The following is a 20362-nucleotide window of genomic DNA, read 5'->3' on the forward strand; positions in this document are numbered from 1 at the left end:
TTCTTATAAGCGGCGGCACACCGCTTGCGTGACATGTGCTTGCACGGCTAAAATGTTGTTCTGGCCTTGATTGTATGTACTAGTGGGTGTGTATGTTTGTGTCGTATGTTCCAACTTTCGCCGTAGCATCAAAACTACTGAGCCGATCTTAGTTTGTCATGGATTCGCTTTATGTGGGTGCGCTACATAAAAAAACAAAATAAAAACAATTACGGTTTATTGGTTTTACAATTTTGTACACAATAATTTTGACTATTGAATTAAATTTTTGCGTGACATAAAGTTAGTATATGCTGTCTTTTCGAAAAATTAAAAAAAAAAAAGATTTAATGAAACTTTCATGAAACAGAAATATTTTAAATGAAAAACAATTAATCATTCATCAATCATTAATTATGACATTTTGAATACAACACAAAACCCTACAAAACTGAAGTAAATACATCACAAAACGCAAAAAAAACGATAACTCCGAAAATACACAATTAATATCGGTATTATTCAAAAGCATTTAAAATAGCTTTAATCCAATAAATAGTACATCTAAAAATAATTCCTATCTATACTTTAATTGAAGTAAAAATAAACACAGTCATAATTCATAATAATATTAAGATGCAGACTTCCACACCAAAATATACCTTAAGTCGTTTAGTTATTATAATATTGTACAGAAAATGTGATTATCACTTTCTTTACACTATTTGTGACATTCTCCGGCAAAAGGAACCACTTTTCTTCTTTATGTCTTGCCCCTTATGTCACCTTTCGCTTGAGAATGACACATCTCATTTTGTGCTAAAATATGAACTAAAAATACAGTGTATAATAAAACAATTGATTCACCGTGTGTCAAAAATAAATTGTTTACATTTATACATAACCGAAAAGGTATGTGCACACCGGATAAGTGTGCGTAGACGTGCTCATGCACGTTGTATACTCCGTAGATTTGAAGCTGGCCCCGAACGGCTTATCCTTTGTCTATTGTTAAGTAAATCGGCACGTGCCACTCCCTGCATAAAAATGGTGCAGTCACTTTAACTGATTATTGAATTACAACTCCTATGGAAATTGCAATAAGATTCAAAATTAACAAATGGAAAAATAATTTGCAAGTTCTTGTGTGGCAGAGACCACCCAAGTACTCCGATTACTGAGTGCCGGCGAGTCGAACGCTACAGAACTAGTCTAAAGTGTGTCATCGAGATGCGTAACAAAGGCGGGTTATCGGAGAGCGCATCTACACTGGTTTGTTGAGCGTTGGACTAGCCTGCGCTCAGGTGCCAATTAGAATTACACGACTCTTTTTTCACAGGTAGCGGCACGTGCGGTTTTACTTAACACAATAGACAAAGGATTAGCCGTTCGGGGCCAGCGTCAAACCTACGGACTATAATATACTTACAGATCGTTATGAGACGGCACACCGCTTGCGTGCGTGCACGCCGACTACATTTTAGCATACGCGCACGTGCACGTCAACGCACACGCACTCGGTGTGCTCTGGCCTTTAAACTTGTTAAGTAATCACATTCGCCCGCAACCTTCAGATCTCAATATAAATTTCATCATACCAATACAACAATAAAATCACAAATTGATTGGATTTCTTCACGATACCTATGCCACTTAATATGGGGCATTATCTATGAAAAGGGACCTTATTGTCGATGGCGCTTACGCCGCACAGCGTCGCGCGGCATTATATTTATATCGTAGCATCTTTAATAATGGCGTAAGCGCCATCGACAATGAGGTCCCTTCTCATAGATAACGTCACTTATATTGGCTATGTTTCATGATAATATAAATGATGTACAATTCATTGTTTACAGTAGCCTCCTAAGGCCCAGCCATACAAATGAAAAACCCAAAATTTGCCACTGAAATTTGAACCTATAGTGCAGGGAATAGAGTAGATTTTTATTTGTATGAAAATTAAACGAAACAAATGAAATGCAACTCTGTTCCAATTGAATACGGTTTAAATTTCATCGAACTGAAGCTGTACAATAGGTAGGACCTTGGGCCTTAGGAGAGTAGTTATAGGCCAGTTTAGCAAAAGCAAAATAACGTTCACAAATCTACCAATAATTCAATACATTAGATTTTTATTAGGTATTAAAAACCTAGCACAATACAAGTGGAATGTAAACAAAAAGGAACTGAGCCGCCAATTTCTTAAAAATGTGGCTTTCTATAGAGAAGGGTCCATATGATCCATGTGCATAAGGACCCTTGTTTCATGGAAAGCCACAATTATACATAACTATTGAAATTGATGTCATATACCTAGAAAAAAGGGACCTGTTGGTGCGATAGCCCTAATTTTCTGCGTAAGGTGTATTTGGGTAATTTTTTATCCCAATGAATTTGAGACGGTTTATTTCATGAACAAACTTACACATATCAGAGTCCATTCACGGAATTAATTATTCGGGAGTAATTCGGAATAACCCGCATACACCTTTTATATGCAATTAATAAAATCATTGGCTTTTATTGAAGTTTAATAAAAAAAGATTAGTCTACAATTATATAAATGTACAAAAGTATACAAAGTGATATGCCCTAAAATAGTAAACGATTAGTGTATCACGGCTCATAGCAAGATAATCTTGTTCTGTTTACAACTAGCGACCCGCCCCGGCTTCGCACGGGTTACACACTTAACAAATTAGGGTAATTCGCCAGTAACTGGCCACCGGACAATAACTGGCCACCCTAAACTAAAAAGTAATTATTTTAACCTATAAACAGAAATAATCTTAGTATATGATTTCAATAACTAGCCACTTTATACAAAAATTAATTGTGTTTATAGGTGAATAGAATTCATTTTTAGTTTAGGGTGGCCAGTTACTAACAGGTGGCCAGTTACTGGCGAATTACCCTTTACACCTAAACCTTCCCCAAGAATCACTCTATTGATAGGTGACGCATGAACATCCGTTCAGTAGTTTATGAGTTTATCGCGAACATACATACATACAAACAGACAGACGCGGCGGGGACACACGAAAAATCACAATTATTAAAGAAAGGACGCTGAGCACGATGAATTTCGTATATTGGCCCGCCATTTCTTATCTCTATCGCACACACATAATTATACTGCTGTCCCGCTCGCACAGTGGCAATGACCCAGCATCATGGCGGAACAATATTACGCGTGAGCGATATAGATAAGCAATGGCGGTTTAATGTACGATATTCTACGTGCTTAGCGTCGTTACTTTAGTAGTGCTAGATAAATCTAAGTAGCTAGTATTTCTAATTAGGACAGTACATACAAGAAAGGTGTCGAACTAAGCGTTAATTAGATATGCATTTTTTTAAATTTATCAATGTTTTTTTAAAGCTGCCATTTTATTTATGAGCAATATTATTATCGAATAGTACCTAGGTACGTAGGATGGACATTATAATACTAAGTCGTTACATACGTTAACTATAAACCATTTTTCAACCACTAACTATATCATAAGAACTGTTTAACAGTTATTTACCAAGCAGTCAGACAGAATACAGGTTAGAAATATATGTACAGTCGCCGTCAGATATATCGGAGCGGCTAAGGCGCCCACAAATATCTGGACACGCCTCTATTGTCAGGGCGTTAGTGCGTGTTCAGATATTGTGAACACCTTGGCCGCTCAGATATATCTGATGGCGACTGTACAAATACACGCTAAAGGAAGGACCTGCCTGTTCCTATCTCTGTCGCACTCGCGTAATTATTAATATTGTTGTCCCGCCCATAATGTCGGCGTCAATGCCACTGTGCGTGCGGGACAGCAATATAATCATGCGCGTGCGATAGGGATAGGAACATGCGAGTCAATGAACGAAATTCTTTGTGGTTAGTGTCTGTACTTTTAGTCGTAGTACTTTATCGATTTAACTGTTCATATGTATTGCCATTTCAGTTCATTATTTAATTTGGCATATTCTTTCCTTTTATTTGACACATTCATATACGTTATAATTATATAGGCAAACTGAACATGAAGAAATACCTAATCGATTAAAAAACCGTTCATGCTTATACACGACGCGCCGCTGTACCTGCATGGAGCAGTGCTTATACAGGGCACAGTAAAATTATGTAGTTTTATGCAATACCAAAGAGAATTTAAATAGAGGCGTATTGTCAAAGTAATGTTTGTAGTCACAGTAAATTTACTGCCATCTTTCGACAGATGATTAAAACTTTTAGAACACCAATCTTTCACTGATATGTGTTAAATTTGTTAAATATTGAAAGCGATGGCGCCATACCTTTGGCGTATTTTCGTGTAGATGGCGACACTTTTTGATATTTAACAAATTTAACAAATATCAATGAAAGAATAAGGATCAAAGTCAAATGGCGATCTAAAAGTTTTTATCATCTATCGAAAGATGACAGTAAGTTTGCTGTGACTACAAAATTTTCTATGACAATAACTCTTCATACACTCTATTCTCTTTGGTTATAGTCATATAGGCGAACTGAACATGAAGAAATAGTCAATTAAAAAACCGCTAACCGTTCATGCTTACACACGACGCGTCACTGTGCCTGTATGGAGCAGTGCTTATACAGCCGGGCTTGCACATGATTGGCGCGACAATATCTCGCCCGATAATTAGCGGTTAGGTTAGGCCACCGTCTCCTGGCGGAGGGACAGCGTGTTCAGGGGGCCACTCCGCCGAGGAACGTGTTTTATACTATGTAGTGATTATGTAATAGAACTACTATAGGAGGCACCTATGTTGGTGACAGTGAATAGTCCTATCTAGCGGTCCTCAGCGCGGAGCCGGCGACCAGCAGCTACCGCGGGATGTACTCCAGCGGGTACCACGCTACCGTCTCCTGGCGGAGGGGTAGCGTGTTCAGGGGGATCGTCACTCCGCCGAGGAACGTGTTCTCCTGTGAACAATACAGACGTTGGAATGATTTTTTATTTATTTAAAAATTAAATCAGGAAACACGACCCATATTATAGCAAAGTTGCATTTTATTCACATGTGAGGTTATTCACATGTGAGGCAAAGTAATCAAATGCAAATTTTCAGTTTGAATAAATGTCATATACTAAGAAAAAAAAATTCAGTTGTTTGCTGGTAGAATTGACTTTTAAATTATGACTTTGAATTATAAATATTTAATAACATTCATTTGGATTTGATTTGGTTTGATATCTTACAGTTAATTATATTTTTTTCGGGTTGATGAGGTGAAAATTTTTGTGTTTCACTCGGGGGCAAAACTTGTTTAACTCCCCTGCTTTGAAACCCTCGCAACGCTCAAGATTCAATTTTTGCGATGCGACTTTCGGACCGGCGACGACATCCGCGTAAACACGACGTGCTTTTGTTCTGACTATGAATAAAGATAATTACCTGTAATGAGTCGTAGTGCCACACTGTGGCTTGTAGACACCGATTCTGCACCACATCTATGGGCAGCCGGTACTCTAGCATCTCCATGAAGGAGTGTGAATTGTGTTCCATGAAAGAGTGTGAATTGTTCTAACTATGAATAAAGATAATTACCTGCAATGAGTCGTAGTGCCACACCGTGGCTTGTAGACACCGGTTCTGCACTACATCTATGGGCAGCCGGTACTCTAGCATCTCCATGAAGGAGTGTGAATTGTGTTCCATGAAAGAGTGTGAATTGTTCTAACTATGAATAAAGATAATTACCTGCAATGAGTCGTAGTGCCACACCGTGGCTTGTAGACACCGGTTCTGCACTACATCTATGGGCAGCCGGTACTCTAGCATCTCCATGAAGGAGTGTGAATTGTGTTCCATGAAAGAGTGTGAATTGTTCTAACTATGAATAAAGATAATTACCTGCAATGAGTCGTAGTGCCACACCGTGGCTTGTAGACACCGGTTCTGCACTACATCTATGGGCAGCCGGTACTCTAGCATCTCCATGAAGGAGTGTGAATTGTGTTCCATGAAAGAGTGTGAATTGTTCTAACTATGAATAAAGATAATTACCTGCAATGAGTCGTAGTGCCACACCGTGGCTTGTAGACACCGGTTCTGCACTACATCTATGGGCAGCCGGTACTCTAGCATCTCCATGAAGGAGTGTGAATTGTGTTCCATGAAAGAGTGTGAATTGTTCTAACTATGAATAAAGATAATTACCTGCAATGAGTCGTAGTGCCACACCGTGGCTTGTAGACACCGGTTCTGCACTACATCTATGGGCAGCCGGTACTCTAGCATCTCCATGAAGGAGTGTGAATTGTGTTCCATGAAAGAGTGTGAATTGTTCTAACTATGAATAAAGATAATTACCTGCAATGAGTCGTAGTGCCACACCGTGGCTTGTAGACACCGGTTCTGCACTACATCTATGGGCAGCCGGTACTCTAGCATCTCCATGAAGGAGTGTGAATTGTGTTCCATGAAAGAGTGTGAATTGTTCTAACTATGAATAAAGATAATTACCTGCAATGAGTCGTAGTGCCACACCGTGGCTTGTAGACACCGGTTCTGCACTACATCTATGGGCAGCCGGTACTCTAGCATCTCCATGAAGGAGTGTGAATTGTGTTCCATGAAAGAGTGTGAATTGTTCTAACTATGAATAAAGATAATTACCTGCAATGAGTCGTAGTGCCACACCGTGGCTTGTAGACACCGGTTCTGCACTACATCTATGGGCAGCCGGTACTCTAGCATCTCCATGAAGGAGTGTGAATTGTGTTCCATGAAAGAGTGTGAATTGTTCTAACTATGAATAAAGATAATTACCTGCAATGAGTCGTAGTGCCACACCGTGGCTTGTAGACACCGGTTCTGCACTACATCTATGGGCAGCCGGTACTCTAGCATCTCCATGAAGGAGTGTGAATTGTGTTCCATGAAAGAGTGTGAATTGTTCTAACTATGAATAAAGATAATTACCTGCAATGAGTCGTAGTGCCACACACTGGCTTGTAGACACCGGTTCTGCACTACATCTATGGGCAGCCGGTACTCTAGCATCTCCATGAAGGAGTGTGAATTGTGTTCCATGAAAGAGTGTGAATTGTTCTAACTATGAATAAAGATAATGACCTGCAATGAGTCGTAGTGCCACACTGTGGCTTGTAGACACCGGTTCTGCACTACATCTATGGGCAGCCGGTACTCTAGCATCTCCATGAAGGAGTGTGAATTGTGTTCCATGAAAGAGTGTGAATTGTTCTAACTATGAATAAAGATAATGACCTGCAATGAGTCGTAGTGCCACACTGTGGCTTGTAGACACCGGTTCTGCACTACATCTATGGGCAGCCGGTATTCCAGCATCTCCATGAAGGAGTGTGAATTGTGTTCCATGAAAGAGTGTGAATTGTTCTAACTATGAATAAAGATAATTACCTGCAATGAGTCGTAGTGCCACACCGTGGCTTGTAGACACCGGTTCTGCACTACATCTATGGGCAGCCGGTACTCTAGCATCTCCATGAAGGAGTGTGAATTGTGTTCCATGAAAGAGTGTGAATTGTTCTAACTATGAATAAAGATAATGACCTGCAATGAGTCGTAGTGCCACACTGTGGCTTGTAGACACCGGTTCTGCACTACATCTATGGGCAGCCGGTACTCTAGCATCTCCATGAAGGAGTGTGAATTGTGTTCCATGAAAGAGTGTGAATTGTTCTAACTATGAATAAAGATAATGACCTGCAATGAGTCGTAGTGCCACACCGTGGCTTGTAGACACCGGTTCTGCACTACATCTATGGGCAGCCGGTACTCTAGCATCTCCATGAAGGAGTGTGAATTGTGTTCCATGAAAGAGTGTGAATTGTTCTAACTATGAATAAAGATAATGACCTGCAATGAGTCGTAGTGCCACACTGTGGCTTGTAGACACCGGTTCTGCACTACATCTATGGGCAGCCGGTACTCTAGCATCTCCATGAAGGAGTGTGAATTGTGTTCCATGAAAGAGTGTGAATTGTTCTAACTATGAATAAAGATAATGACCTGCAATGAGTCGTAGTGCCACACCGTGGCTTGTAGACACCGGTTCTGCACTACATCTATGGGCAGCCGGTACTCTAGCATCTCCATGAAGGAGTGTGAATTGTGTTCCATGAAAGAGTGTGAATTGTTCTAACTATGAATAAAGATAATTACCTGCAATGAGTCGTAGTGCCACACCGTGGCTTGTAGACACCGGTTCTGCACTACATCTATGGGCAGCCGGTACTCTAGCATCTCCATGAAGGAGTGTGAATTGTGTTCCATGAAAGAGTGTGAATTGTTCTAACTATGAATAAAGATAATTACCTGCAATGAGTCGTAGTGCCACACCGTGGCTTGTAGACACCGGTTCTGCACTACATCTATGGGCAGCCGGTATTCCAGCATCTCCATGAAGGAGGGGTGGGAGTTGCGTTTGAGGACGCGAGTTTTCCGCTTCGTTTCTTTGGTTGGGTCCGGTACTAGGTACACCTGGAAATGTAGTGATTATTTGTATGAATCGATACATTAATAGGATATTTGACTACTAGTCAAATCAGTTTCTTTTTTCGAACTGTCAAAACGATTTTGCTACTATGGAATTTATATGAAATACTAGCATGTGACGTCACGATCAAATAATCTTCGATCGATCTTTGGGTTTTAAAATAGAAATTGTGTCTAAAAAGAATTGCTGTCTACGTTTGTCTATTAATCTTCTGGTGCTTTATTGCTTGCATGGTGTAAAATTATTTATTTTATATACAGTCAAATACCTTGTGCAAGAGTCGGTAGGAATAACAAGTACTTTTCCCGTCACAGGCTCAGTTTTATTGGTCAATAGGCCCCGCGTGCGGGGTGCGGGAGATTTCCGTAATGCATGTCATTATGAGTTTCGCTAGTCGTTATACCTTACCACCTGCGGAGAGTTCACCGCACGCTGTACTAGCCCCGTAGACAACATGCCAATCGCTAACGCTACGTAGCGAACGAAACGCAACTGTCACTATCACACTAATATGGAAGAGTGATAGAGAGACAAGGCGATTCGATGGCGAAACGTAAGCGATTGTTACCTTGCCTAGGCCGTCTGTATATCGATCGATTTATCGAGTTATGAGTTTCACTATTTGTCCCGCCTACGGAGTCACAGCCCGCTGTTTATCGAGCACACAGACAAGACATCCTCTAGACTGAGCATAGTAACGCTACCCCCTTTGCCACTACATACGGTAGTTATACTCCATCTTCGAGTCAATCCCGTGCCGTGATTGGTCCGTGTCTTTGAACGGACCAATCACGGCACGGGATTCGCTCACCTCGTCCCCCCGCACCCCCGTATTTTTGGCAGCATCGGTTTCATGAAATAATTGCTCTAAACTCCGTCTAGAGGATTCCTAGTCTATGATCGAGCAATAAAACTGGGCCTTAAATCAGTATGAGTGTTGAACGCGAGTCGTCTTATATGCTCCAACTTCTACGGACTAACCTACGTTATGTTATTAGGTTAAGCAATAATGTGCTCTATTACCTTGACATAAGGGTTAGGCGGGATGCCCTGCGCCGTAGCGCCGACTGCGCGTGTAGTATGAGCACGGACAACACGCCGCCCGCGTCCTGGACGGACATCTTTAGTGAGCCGGACCCGGTGTTCTACGGACTAACCTGGACATGTGGTCAAGCAATAATGTGCTCTGTTACCTTGACGTAAGGGTTGGGCGGGATGCCCTGCGCCATAGCGGCGACTGCGCGTGTAGTATGAGCACGGACAACACGCCGCCCGCGTACTGGACGGATATCTTTAGTGAGCCGGACCCGGTGTTCTACGGACTAACCTGGACATGTGGTCAAGCAATAATGTGCTCTGTTACCTTGACGTAAGGGTTGGGCGGGATGCCCTGCGCCGTGGCGGCGAGCGACTGCGCGTGCAGTATGAGCACGGACAACACGCCGCCCGCGTACTGGACCGACATCTTTAGTGATCCCGACCCGGTGTTCTCAGCTTCCACGGATTCTCCTGGACATATAATAGTTACTTGTGAGATAAGTTTGGAAAGTGGGCAATTACAAATATCGACATATCGGATAACACAAGCGATTGCGAGAGTTAATTTAAATTAAATTATATTAAAACATAGTTTTTTTTTGTTCGAAACTCTTGGGCATGAGTTAAAACTCATTGATGGGCTTTCAACTTTTTTTATAATATTTAAAGAGGAAGTCTAAACACACTCCTGTGTGGGATGTTTCAACTAATCACATCTATGCTTCATCCTCTGTCGTTCCACGTCCTGCTGGTCCCTCAACAGTGGATGGAAGAACGTGTACACCAGGTCAGAGTGGGCGATTTCGTCCAGGAGTCTGAATAGATACGTTCAAGTCTTCCACTTGATGACTGGTTGAGCTACTCACCACTATTCTTCATCCTCTGTAGCTCCACACCTCTCTGGTCTCCCAGATAGAAGATGGAATGTACACACTAGGAAATAGGCAGATAGATAGGTAGATGGAAGGTACACACCAGGTCAAAGTGGTCTGTTAGAACAGATCAGTCAGTCTAGAGACTGAAGAGACAGAACTATTCTGCACCAGGTCGAAGTTCTGTACTGGACTGACCTGCCGCGCAGAGAACGCTGTTTCTATTCCACCCCTTCGGTCCTGGAGGTATCTTTTTCTAAGTATATGACATTCATTTCGGGTTATGGTCTGATGAGACACAAGAACACATTGCACAAGCTGCTCACCTCTATGCTTCATCCTCTGTGGCTCCACATCCTGCTGGTCCCTCAACAGTGGATGGAAGCACGTGTACACCAGGTCGGAGTGGGCGATCTCGTCTGCGAGACTGAACAGCGAGGTTAGGTTAGAACACATTGCACAAGCTACTCACCTCTATGCTTCATCCTCTGTGGCTCCACATCCTGCTGGTCCCTCAACAGTGGATGGAAGCACGTGTACACCAGGTCGGAGTGGGCGATCTCGTCTGCGAGACTGAACAGCGAGGTTAGGTTAGAACACATTGCACAAGCTACTCACCTCTATGCTTCATCCTCTGCGGCTCCACATCCTGCTGGTCCCTCAACAGTGGATGGAAGAACGTGTACACCAGGTCGGAGTGGGCGATCTCGTCAGCGAGACTGAACAGCGAGGTTAGGTTAGAACACATTGCACAAGCTACTCACCTCTATGCTTCATCCTCTGTGGCTCCACATCCTGCTGGTCCCTCAACAGTGGATGGAAGCACGTGTACACCAGGTCGGAGTGGGCGATCTCGTCTGCGAGACTGAACAGCGAGGTTAGGTTAGAACACATTGCACAAGCTACTCACCTCTATGCTTCATCCTCTGTGGCTCCACATCCTGCTGGTCCCTCAACAGTGGATGGAAGCACGTGTACACCAGGTCGGAGTGGGCGATCTCGTCTGCGAGACTGAACAGCGAGGTTAGGTTAGAACACATTGCACAAGCTACTCACCTCTATGCTTCATCCTCTGTGGCTCCACATCCTGCTGGTCCCTAACAGTGGATGGAAGAACGTGTACACCAGGTCGGAGTGGGCGATCTCGTCTGCGAGACTGAACAGCGAGGTTAGGTTAGAACACATTGCACAAGCTACTCACCTCTATGCTTCATCCTCTGCGGCTCCACATCCTGCTGGTCCCTCAACAGTGGATGGAAGAACGTGTACACCAGGTCGGAGTGGGCGATCTCGTCAGCGAGACTGAACAGCGAGGTTAGGTTAGAACACATTGCACAAGCTACTCACCTCTATGCTTCATCCTCTGTGGCTCCACATCCTGCTGGTCCCTCAACAGTGGATGGAAGCACGTGTACACCAGGTCGGAGTGGGCGATCTCGTCTGCGAGACTGAAGAGCGAGGTTAGGTTAGAACACATTGCACAAGCTACTCACCTCTATGCTTCATCCTCTGTGGCTCCACATCCTGCTGGTCCCTCAACAGTGGATGGAAGAACGTGTACACCAGGTCGGAGTGGGCGATCTCGTCAGCGAGACTGAACAGCGAGGTGAGGAACGCTTGCACGTCGCCGAATCGCCGCTCGGCTACTTGGCGTATGTTTGAGCGGCCTACGTGGAGGCCTGAGGGCAAGCTAGAAAGATAAAACGGTTTTTATTGTTATAAAGAAGCTTCGGTCGTGAAAAAATAGTTTAGATTTCGGCCACGATAACTTTGCACTGGCAGTAACAAAACATACATACCACATAGAAGTGAAATACTTGAGGTAGCAATTGGAAAACTGAGCGTGGTCCGACTATGACATTCAAGAACGCTATACCTGCATCATCATACGAACACAGTAAAACCAAAGTAAGTACAAATAATTTATTGGTATTCCGGTTGTACTGTTTTCTATTAATACATCCGTGTATAATATTGTGTATCCGTGTGCATGTGTATGTGTGTATAGTTTGTAGCGTTCTAATAGAGCCCGAAGGCTAATCCTATTGTCTATTGTTAAGTAAAACCGCTCGTGCCACGTGCCACAACCACCTGCATAAAAAATCGGTACTTCGGTTACTGAGTGCCGGCGAGTCGAACGCTACAGAACCAGTCTAAAATGTGTCATCGAGATGCGTAACAAAGGCGCGTTATCGGAGAGCGCACCTACACTGTTTTTTTAAGCGTTGGACTAGCCCGCGCTCAGGTGCCAAATAGAATAATTAGGACCCTTTTTTGCAGGTAAGTAGCACGTGCGGTTTTACTGAACAATAGACAATAGGATAAGCCTTCGGGCTCTACTAGAAAGCTACAAACTATACACGGATGTATGAATCATAACAAGTATTAAACAATAAAGACACTGAGTATCTTCAAAACTAAGTCGACTGTCTTTTCTTAATACTCTTATGTTAAGTATCCTTAATTCCTTACCACTAGTTCACTAGTTTGACACTGATATATTCGCTAGCGACAGGGTAAACTAGATAGATAGATAGATAGATAAATCATTTATTTGACAGCTGCAATGACACACAATATAAATTTACACACAATCATCATAACAGAAGAAAAGGAAAAAAAAAATAATAATGATTACACTAACAAAGAAAATAACATAGAAATGAGTAGGTACAAAAGTAAGATTTAATAAAAGTAGGTAGGTATGTACAAACTGTGTGCGTTGCAGCAGGACAAAAGGGTCACGGCTCAGTGATACGCTTCGCTCTTTCGAGCAAAGCACTGATTTTCTGCCGGGACCCAGGTCACAACAAAGAATATATTTACGTACATCGGAAACAATCGTACAGTGTAAGTGTGAGTATTTGTGCATGTCGTGTGATAATTTTTGATAAAATACTTAGATAATAGGTAAAAATTGGTAAAAATTGACCCGTGTGTACTGTGTGTAAGCCTCCTAGTTGTGTGACACCAGCCCCACCATGTTATATCCTAAAATCTGCAACCAAATAGCCGAATGGAATCCCAGCGGTTTGTTTTTCAAGAAGAATTTTTTTAAAGTGATTTTTAAATGTTTTTTTGGATTTAAGCTGTCTTAAAGGCGGAGGGATATCATTCCAGCATTTGGTCGCGAGATAACGGAAACAACCGGTAAAGGCAATCGTCCTATGAGGGTGTACTTCTAAAATGCAACGTCGAGTAGATCTTGTGGCGTGTCGATTGTGAAAAGAAGAAATATTTATTTTAGAATAAAGATATTCGGGTGACTTGCAATTTATAACGCCAAAGAGAAGACAAGCAAGATGTAAATGTCTACGTGATGCCATATTCAGAGTCGAAGATTTGTTCAAAAACGGTGTGATATGGCTCCTTGGAGGAACTTTGTAGCAATATCGATAACACGCGTTTTGAACTCGTTGTATTAATCGACGAGTTTTTTGTTGCAGACGAGGCCCGTACACCAGATCGCCGTAGTTTAACTTAGACAATATGAGCGATTCGCATAATGTCAAGCGAACTTTTTCATCTAGAAGGTTTCTTACTTGATACAATACTTTCAATCTATAGAAACATGATTTGGCTAGCTCTGCTATGTGTTTTTCAAACCTTAACTGGTTGTCTATTATTATACCCAGGTTTCTGGCCTCCTCTACTCGCTCTATTAATGAGCCTCTAATATTTAGTTGAGGGCTACCATCTAAGATTCGAGAAATTTGAGTTTTACTACCCAAAATCATAAACTTTGACTTAATAGGGTTTAGCAACAGACTGTTTTGTTCAGCCCAAGCGGAGATACTTTCGAGGTCTTCATTAATTTTATTAACTGAATCAGTAAAGTCACAAGGACGGGCCGAGTAGTACATCTGAACATCATCCGCATACAAGTGATATTGACAATGCTTAATAATGTTAACGATGTCAGCGCTATATATAATAAAAAGTAAGGGTCCTAGAATGGAGCCTTGTGGGACTCCGCGATTTAGGGGTCTAGAGTCAGACACCAACAAAGTGCCATCGTTTTTAGCAATTTTAACTGACTGCATACGCCCACCAAGGTAACTTCTAAACCACGAGAGTGACCCTAAGTCTACACCGTAATAAATTAACTTAGATAGAAGCAAGTCAATATTTATGCAGTCGAACGCACGAGAAAAATCCAACAACACTAAGCAAGTACCCTTACCTGAGTCTAGGCCATAAATAATATTGTCAAGAACGTCAATAAGGGCAGTTACAGTCCCCATACCCCTACGAAATCCTGACTGTAATTGAGGTAGTATATTATTGTTTTCTACATACTTATATAACTGCTCATAAACAGCTTTTTCTAATATTTTCGAAAGAAAAGGTAAAATACTTATAGGCCGAAGATCTTTGAGCTCAGTAGGGTTATCCACCTTTGGCAGAGGTGTAACTATGGCAGATTTCCACAATGATGGCACTTCACCGGTCAAAATAGAGCGATTAATTATGGCTGTTAATACTGACAAAGTACGAGGAAGAGTAAGAAGCACCATATCTCTACTGATTCCGTCCACGCCAAGTGCATTGGTGGTAACAGACAGTATATATTTTCCCACTTGACCCTCTTCGACAGGTTTTAAGCTAAAAACAGAATTACTAAAGCGATTTTGTTCAAATTTCAACATGGTGGACAAAGAAACCCCATCACTACCAGGCACATCCAAAAAACTATCATTAATTACACTTGGATTATTGAAGTGATCAGGAAGCCGGTCACGAGTATTATCTGTCAAAACATTATTTTTAATATTTTTCCAGAGTGTTTTTTGATCTTTGTATTTTGAATTGATGTGGTGATTGTAGTAACTTTTTTTTTCATTAAATATACTTTGTTTTACCAATTTCTTTAATTCATTATAATATCGTTTATGACTTTCCGTTTTAGACTTCCTGTATGCTGAAAAAGCCTCGTTACGCTTTCTTATCATAATTTTAATAGTGTCTGTGATCCAGGGCAACGAATGGCTATGCCTAACTGTGACAGATTTAAATGGTGCATGTGAGTCATATAACGACAACAAAAGGACATTAAAAGCCTTAACCATACATTCAACAGATTCAAATGCCAACACTGACTCCCAATTAATAGCATGCAGATCCCTATTAAATTCTGCCATGTTAATATCCTTAATGGGCCTATAGGTAAACGTCTTAGGCATTATTTTGGGTCGTTTTGTTGGCAAAGTAATTGTTACCATGGCATGACCAAGAGAACCTGTTATATTAGAAACGCATACATCGGTAACAGGTGCGTCGGTACACACAACATCAAGGAGTGTTTCATTGCCTATAGAAAAGTGAGTTGGTACCTTCACCACTTGGTGTAAGCTCAAGTAGTTAAGAAAACAAGTTAATTTTATGGCATTACTGCTTATAGTTTCAAGCATATTGATATTAAAGTCTCCAAGCAAAACAACATAATCGTGTTTAGAAAAAAATGTTATGGATTCTGTCAGGGCATCTAAAAACGTATCTACATTAATCCAGTTAGGACGATACGCCGTACCTATTATATAACTCCGACGGTTAATTGAGACCGATAACCACAATTGTTCAATATTAGCAACAGGGTGGGTAGATCGGCGCGCGCGCACGCTAGTTCTAATGTAGAAACCTACCCCGCCACCGCGGCCTCCGCGCATTCCAGTCGGTCGCGGGGCGTTAATGAATTTATATCCGGGGACGAGCGGTGCGCGTTTTTCCTGGCCCTGTCTGATCCATGATTCATTGATCGCGACAATATCAGCGTCAAATCTATCCATCGCAATCAAAAAATCATCATGTCCAGTTGCCAGTGAACCCGCGTTAAAAAGACCTAATTTGAGGTATTTCGTTTTAGTCGACACTATCACTCGTATTATCTAATATTGTTTTGTAAGTTAATTCATGTGGTAAATGACAACGCGGCCGTATAACCTCAAACACTGATGCAACTTTACTCGTATTACTGAGGAAAGTGTTTAAAAGAGTGATGATATATGTGTGTTTCAACTAGTTCACAATGCATCTCCCTCGTACTGACATTGGTGCAAGCGGGATGCACTGCGTTCGAGTTGACGTAGTCGCTAGCGATTAAGGCCGCGCGATGTGGGTACAGATGATAATTGTTTATCAACAAACGCCAATCGAAATATAAAAATGTGTCGGAATGACGAATCCATAATTTTAAGTCAATTGACGTTTTCTATAACGTACAACCAATTATCTCTTGGCTCAACCCCTAGGAAAACCCATTAAAATATTTCGCAATTTTCCCGAGTTTGTGAACCTACCTACTGTATATGAAGTGCATTTGATGCATACTAACATCATTCGCTACCTTGCATTTGAAGTGCCCCACACAAGGCTACAGATATCATTTTATACTATTATAAAAGCAATCAATTATTTAGTAACCATTATTGCAACATTAAGAATCCTATTAGTTATACGAGTCATCGGTGACTATGGGTGACTAGTGTCATCTCTTAAGTTTGTCGAATTTATGTGTATACTTTTAAAGTGTGTTTTAAAGTGAGTGGCATGTAAGTAGGGTTTGCAATCCGGATCCGAAATGTATGAAATTATCCGGATATGGATCCGGATCCGCGGATCTACCCGTACATTTCAGATCCGTCGTGCAAAACCCTACATGTAAGTTAGTATAATTATTTTACACCGGGTGTGGCCGGTAATAGGAGCAATAAACTCTGTAGGCTGTACTCCTCAAACCATAGAGAAATATAGAAATGAATGCTCACTCCATACATCAGTTCAGACTATTAATTTCAGTGTCTACATCTAGCATCGAGTAGCGGAACTATCAGTACTGCTACTTGACAATAGATGTAGCACCGACCGGAAAGTCTTATCTCAACATCATAAGACTTTCCGGTCGGTGGCTACATCTATTGTCAAGTAGCAGTACTGATAGTTCCGCTACTCGATGCTAGATGCTAATAGTCTTTTTGGTACTAAAACTGATGTATGGAGTGAGCACTCTATGTATTTTTTTCTCTATGCCTCAAACTGAACAACATTGGTTCAGCAATTTTAAAAATCTCACTTTAAAGTTTATTCCAAGACGCAATGTTTTGAGAATTTTGTTATGTTATGTTATTTTCCATCGTATTTTCACTGAAACGTACGGACGTGTCTTGCTATTTCAGTCAGTCTCGGTGCAAAAAGTACTGAGGTTGACTGAAATAGCATGACAAATACGAACGTTTCCGTGAAAATACGATGGAAAACAATTATGCACTACATCTGTACATTGAAGTTAGTATTATTTTTTATGAAAAATAGGAAGTCTTACTCGTAGACTTTATATTTAAAAGTAATTAAAAGTAGTTAAACAAAAGTATCGTTTGAGGAGCACAATATTTGTTTTAATTATTTACTCGTGTTACATGGCCCACCCGGTATTTAGCCGTATTGGAAATTGATTAAGACTAATCCACATTTGGTGGTTTTTTAAATGTTCAGCTTGTTTCACGAGCTTATATATTATGTATATAGGAACAGATAAATGCGTGGTATTTATTCAGATTATTTTGGCCGGATCCGATACGATAGCGAATTCACGGCCGATAAGATAAGCATTAATCGGAACAGCCCACAATGTAATCAGTCCGCTAACGAATGTTACACAAATCGAAGATGTTAATTATTTAGTTACAATAATATTGTAAAAACCTGTTCGGGTTTGCCACGATTGTTATAGGATAAAAACACAAAACGTGAGTATTGAGTGATTTTCTTATTGTTTGTATACATAAAAACAATGAAACCCTGTTAAGGCACAGCAATATTTGTTTACGAAAATACATTCAACCTTATTTCGAATCAGTTAAGACTGAAACAGTGACCAAAGGTTTTTTACAAACAATGTTTTCTTATAAGTAGCTCTTCACTACATAGTATAAAACAAAGTCGCTTCCCGCTGTCTGTCCCTATGTAGCATACATAGATCTTTAAAACTACGCAACGAATTTTGATGCGGTTTTTTTAACACATTCACACAATAAACGGCCCACTACCCCAGAAACCGGTCGTCTATTATAGTTTGTCCGGCATGTGAGCAAAGTTCAGGAGCGCCCACCAGGTGGATTCCTGGCAATGAATGTGTTAATAGATAGAGTGATTCAAGAGGAAGGTTTATGTATAATTTGTTAACCCATGCCGGGGCGGATCACTAGTATATTATAAAGCATGAAACAAAGCTAAAATTCATTAACAAAGCTTAATACAATTTAATGTGGTTGGCTGGCCGTGCGTGGACCTTATCTCTACGATATAAGATCTACGCCTGGTTAGTTGAGTGTGATGCTATCCCGCAAGATAGATTTAAGATACATACATATAAGTAAATTTATGTTCCTAATGCTCACTTGTTACTATTAATAATTAGTGTACCTAATTTAGCTTAAGATTACTCTAGAGCGCACCGCCAACAAACTGTCTCACAGTTTGGCGAAACATTAGATTAAGGTACTAAAATGCTGTATTTTTATGAAAAATTTTCAATAAAAAAAAAAGTTAATTTTATTTTGTAAATTTATTGACATTTAGAGATTGTAGCCTATGTTATAACTAACACAACTTCTTGATTATTAGGTCCAAATGTTCAAATTCGGAGGATGGAAAGCGTCGCTAAACCTCAGCGGTGTCAGTCGCCGTCGAGAGGTCTATGAGAACGGACCGGAGCTGTCCTCAGGAGGGGCCTACAGGTCTCATAGGGAAGATGTCTTCGGTGAGTGACAGAGACTTCGGAGATTATGACTAGATTATTAGTAATTCTAGTCTAGGTAAAATCCCGTTCCGTCTAATCAGATACGTAATCAGCCACTTAAAAGTGTATCTGTTACTAGATACCGTTATCTATTCAGTTGGGTAATGACATTGATATAATAATAAACCAATGATAATAAAACTTTTAATTTCAGGACGCAACAGTATATCAGAACCACCGAAAAAACTGACGCCATCTATGGTCAAGCTTCCACCTAGTAAAGAAACGATAAAAACTTCAAAAAGTGCCAGCGACCTAAAGGACCCTCATAATCTACCTCCACAACTTAGAAAGAGTACACCAGATGTCTCCACCGATCCCAGAGGTGGAACTTCTAATAACAGAGACTCTTCAGTTTTATATAAGAACGCTAAAAACGCAAAAGACGATAAAAAAGAAAAAGACAAAGAAAAAAAGAAAGCGGAAAAGCAGCGGCTAGCTGAAGAAAAGAAGAAAGCTCAGGAACAAGCGAAGCAGGATAAATTGAGAATACAAAGAGACAAAAAGATAGCTGAGAAAAAAGCGAAAGACGTTAAACAAAGGAAAAAGGAAAGTAAAAACGCATTGCCGGAAGCGAGCGTCACAAAATCCTTAGTACCTAAAGAACCGCAAAAGAATCCTCTAGGAAGAGTAGCAACTAACACTCTAGAAAGTTCTATCAGTCGCAGCAGCGGACCTCCGCCTTACACAGAAGCTATTCCGCAAGAGAAACAAATAAACAAAAATGATTCCACCGGCAACACGAGTTTCAACAAACCGATAGAAAATAGTAGTTGGGACATGATATCGGAGCATCGGAGTCAGATGAATAGGAATCCTGTGGCCAGTGGATCTAGACAGAAGCAGATGGTTCTAGATCTGCAGCTGAGTTTTGATAAAGCGCAAACTAATGACAAGAACAGTGAAGTTTGATCAATGTTGTAATATTAAAGTTTTTTATAAGTTGTTTTGCTTTTTTTTCGTGACCCAGTAGACAAAACTTGTTGTATTGGTGGTTTCTTTCGTGACCCAGGAGACAACCATAATCCTGCCTGGGACAGTCTTAATACTAAAGGAACATTCTGGAAAGTTATATTAGTCGTAAGTGGGAAGTGTAGACATATCTTCTGATATAGCTCGGCTGCTTGCAAGACCGGTATAGTACGGACGGCATGGCCTGGCCCTGTCTGTAGATCCGTA

At 40.9% G+C, this 20362-nt stretch overlaps 2 protein-coding genes across 2 annotated transcripts in view; one reads left to right on the forward strand and one right to left on the reverse strand.

Moving 5' to 3' along the window:
* Positions 1–4783: 4783 nt before the first annotated feature.
* Positions 4784–20362, reverse strand: part of LOC134662826 (phosphatidylinositol 4-phosphate 3-kinase C2 domain-containing subunit alpha) — a 49670-nt gene continuing 34091 nt past the window's right edge. The window contains exons 30-33 of the mRNA XM_063519150.1: positions 11883–12079; positions 9843–9988; positions 8299–8463; positions 4784–4918 (exon numbers count right to left, since the gene is read on the reverse strand). Coding sequence (XP_063375220.1) covers positions 4820–4918; positions 8299–8463; positions 9843–9988; positions 11883–12079 — 607 coding nt within the window. The 3' untranslated portion in view covers positions 4784–4819. The remainder of the gene's footprint in view (positions 4919–8298; positions 8464–9842; positions 9989–11882; positions 12080–20362) is intronic.
* On the forward strand, positions 12244–20260 carry LOC134662616 (THO complex subunit 2-like). The gene is made up of 3 exons (XM_063518889.1): positions 12244–12297; positions 19009–19144; positions 19338–20260. The coding sequence occupies exons 1-3, from the start codon at positions 12244–12246 to the stop codon at positions 20093–20095; spliced, it is 948 nt and encodes a 315-aa protein (XP_063374959.1). The 3' UTR covers positions 20096–20260.

Source organism: Cydia amplana, chromosome 3 (genome assembly GCF_948474715.1).
Source record: "Cydia amplana chromosome 3, ilCydAmpl1.1, whole genome shotgun sequence".
NCBI lineage: Eukaryota > Metazoa > Arthropoda > Insecta > Lepidoptera > Tortricidae > Cydia > Cydia amplana.

What these genes read in the sequence shown, in the direction of transcription:
- LOC134662616 (XM_063518889.1), top strand. Translation starts at nt 12,244, where the DNA reads ATGACATTCAAGAACGCTATACCTGCATCATCATACGAACACAGTAAA. An exon ending in ACGAACACAGTAAAACCAAA is followed by an intron (nt 12,298 to 19,008) that starts GTAAGTACAAAT and finishes CTTGATTATTAG; the next exon opens with GTCCAAATGTTCAAATTCGG. An exon ending in TCATAGGGAAGATGTCTTCG is followed by an intron (nt 19,145 to 19,337) that starts GTGAGTGACAGA and finishes TTTTAATTTCAG; the next exon opens with GACGCAACAGTATATCAGAA.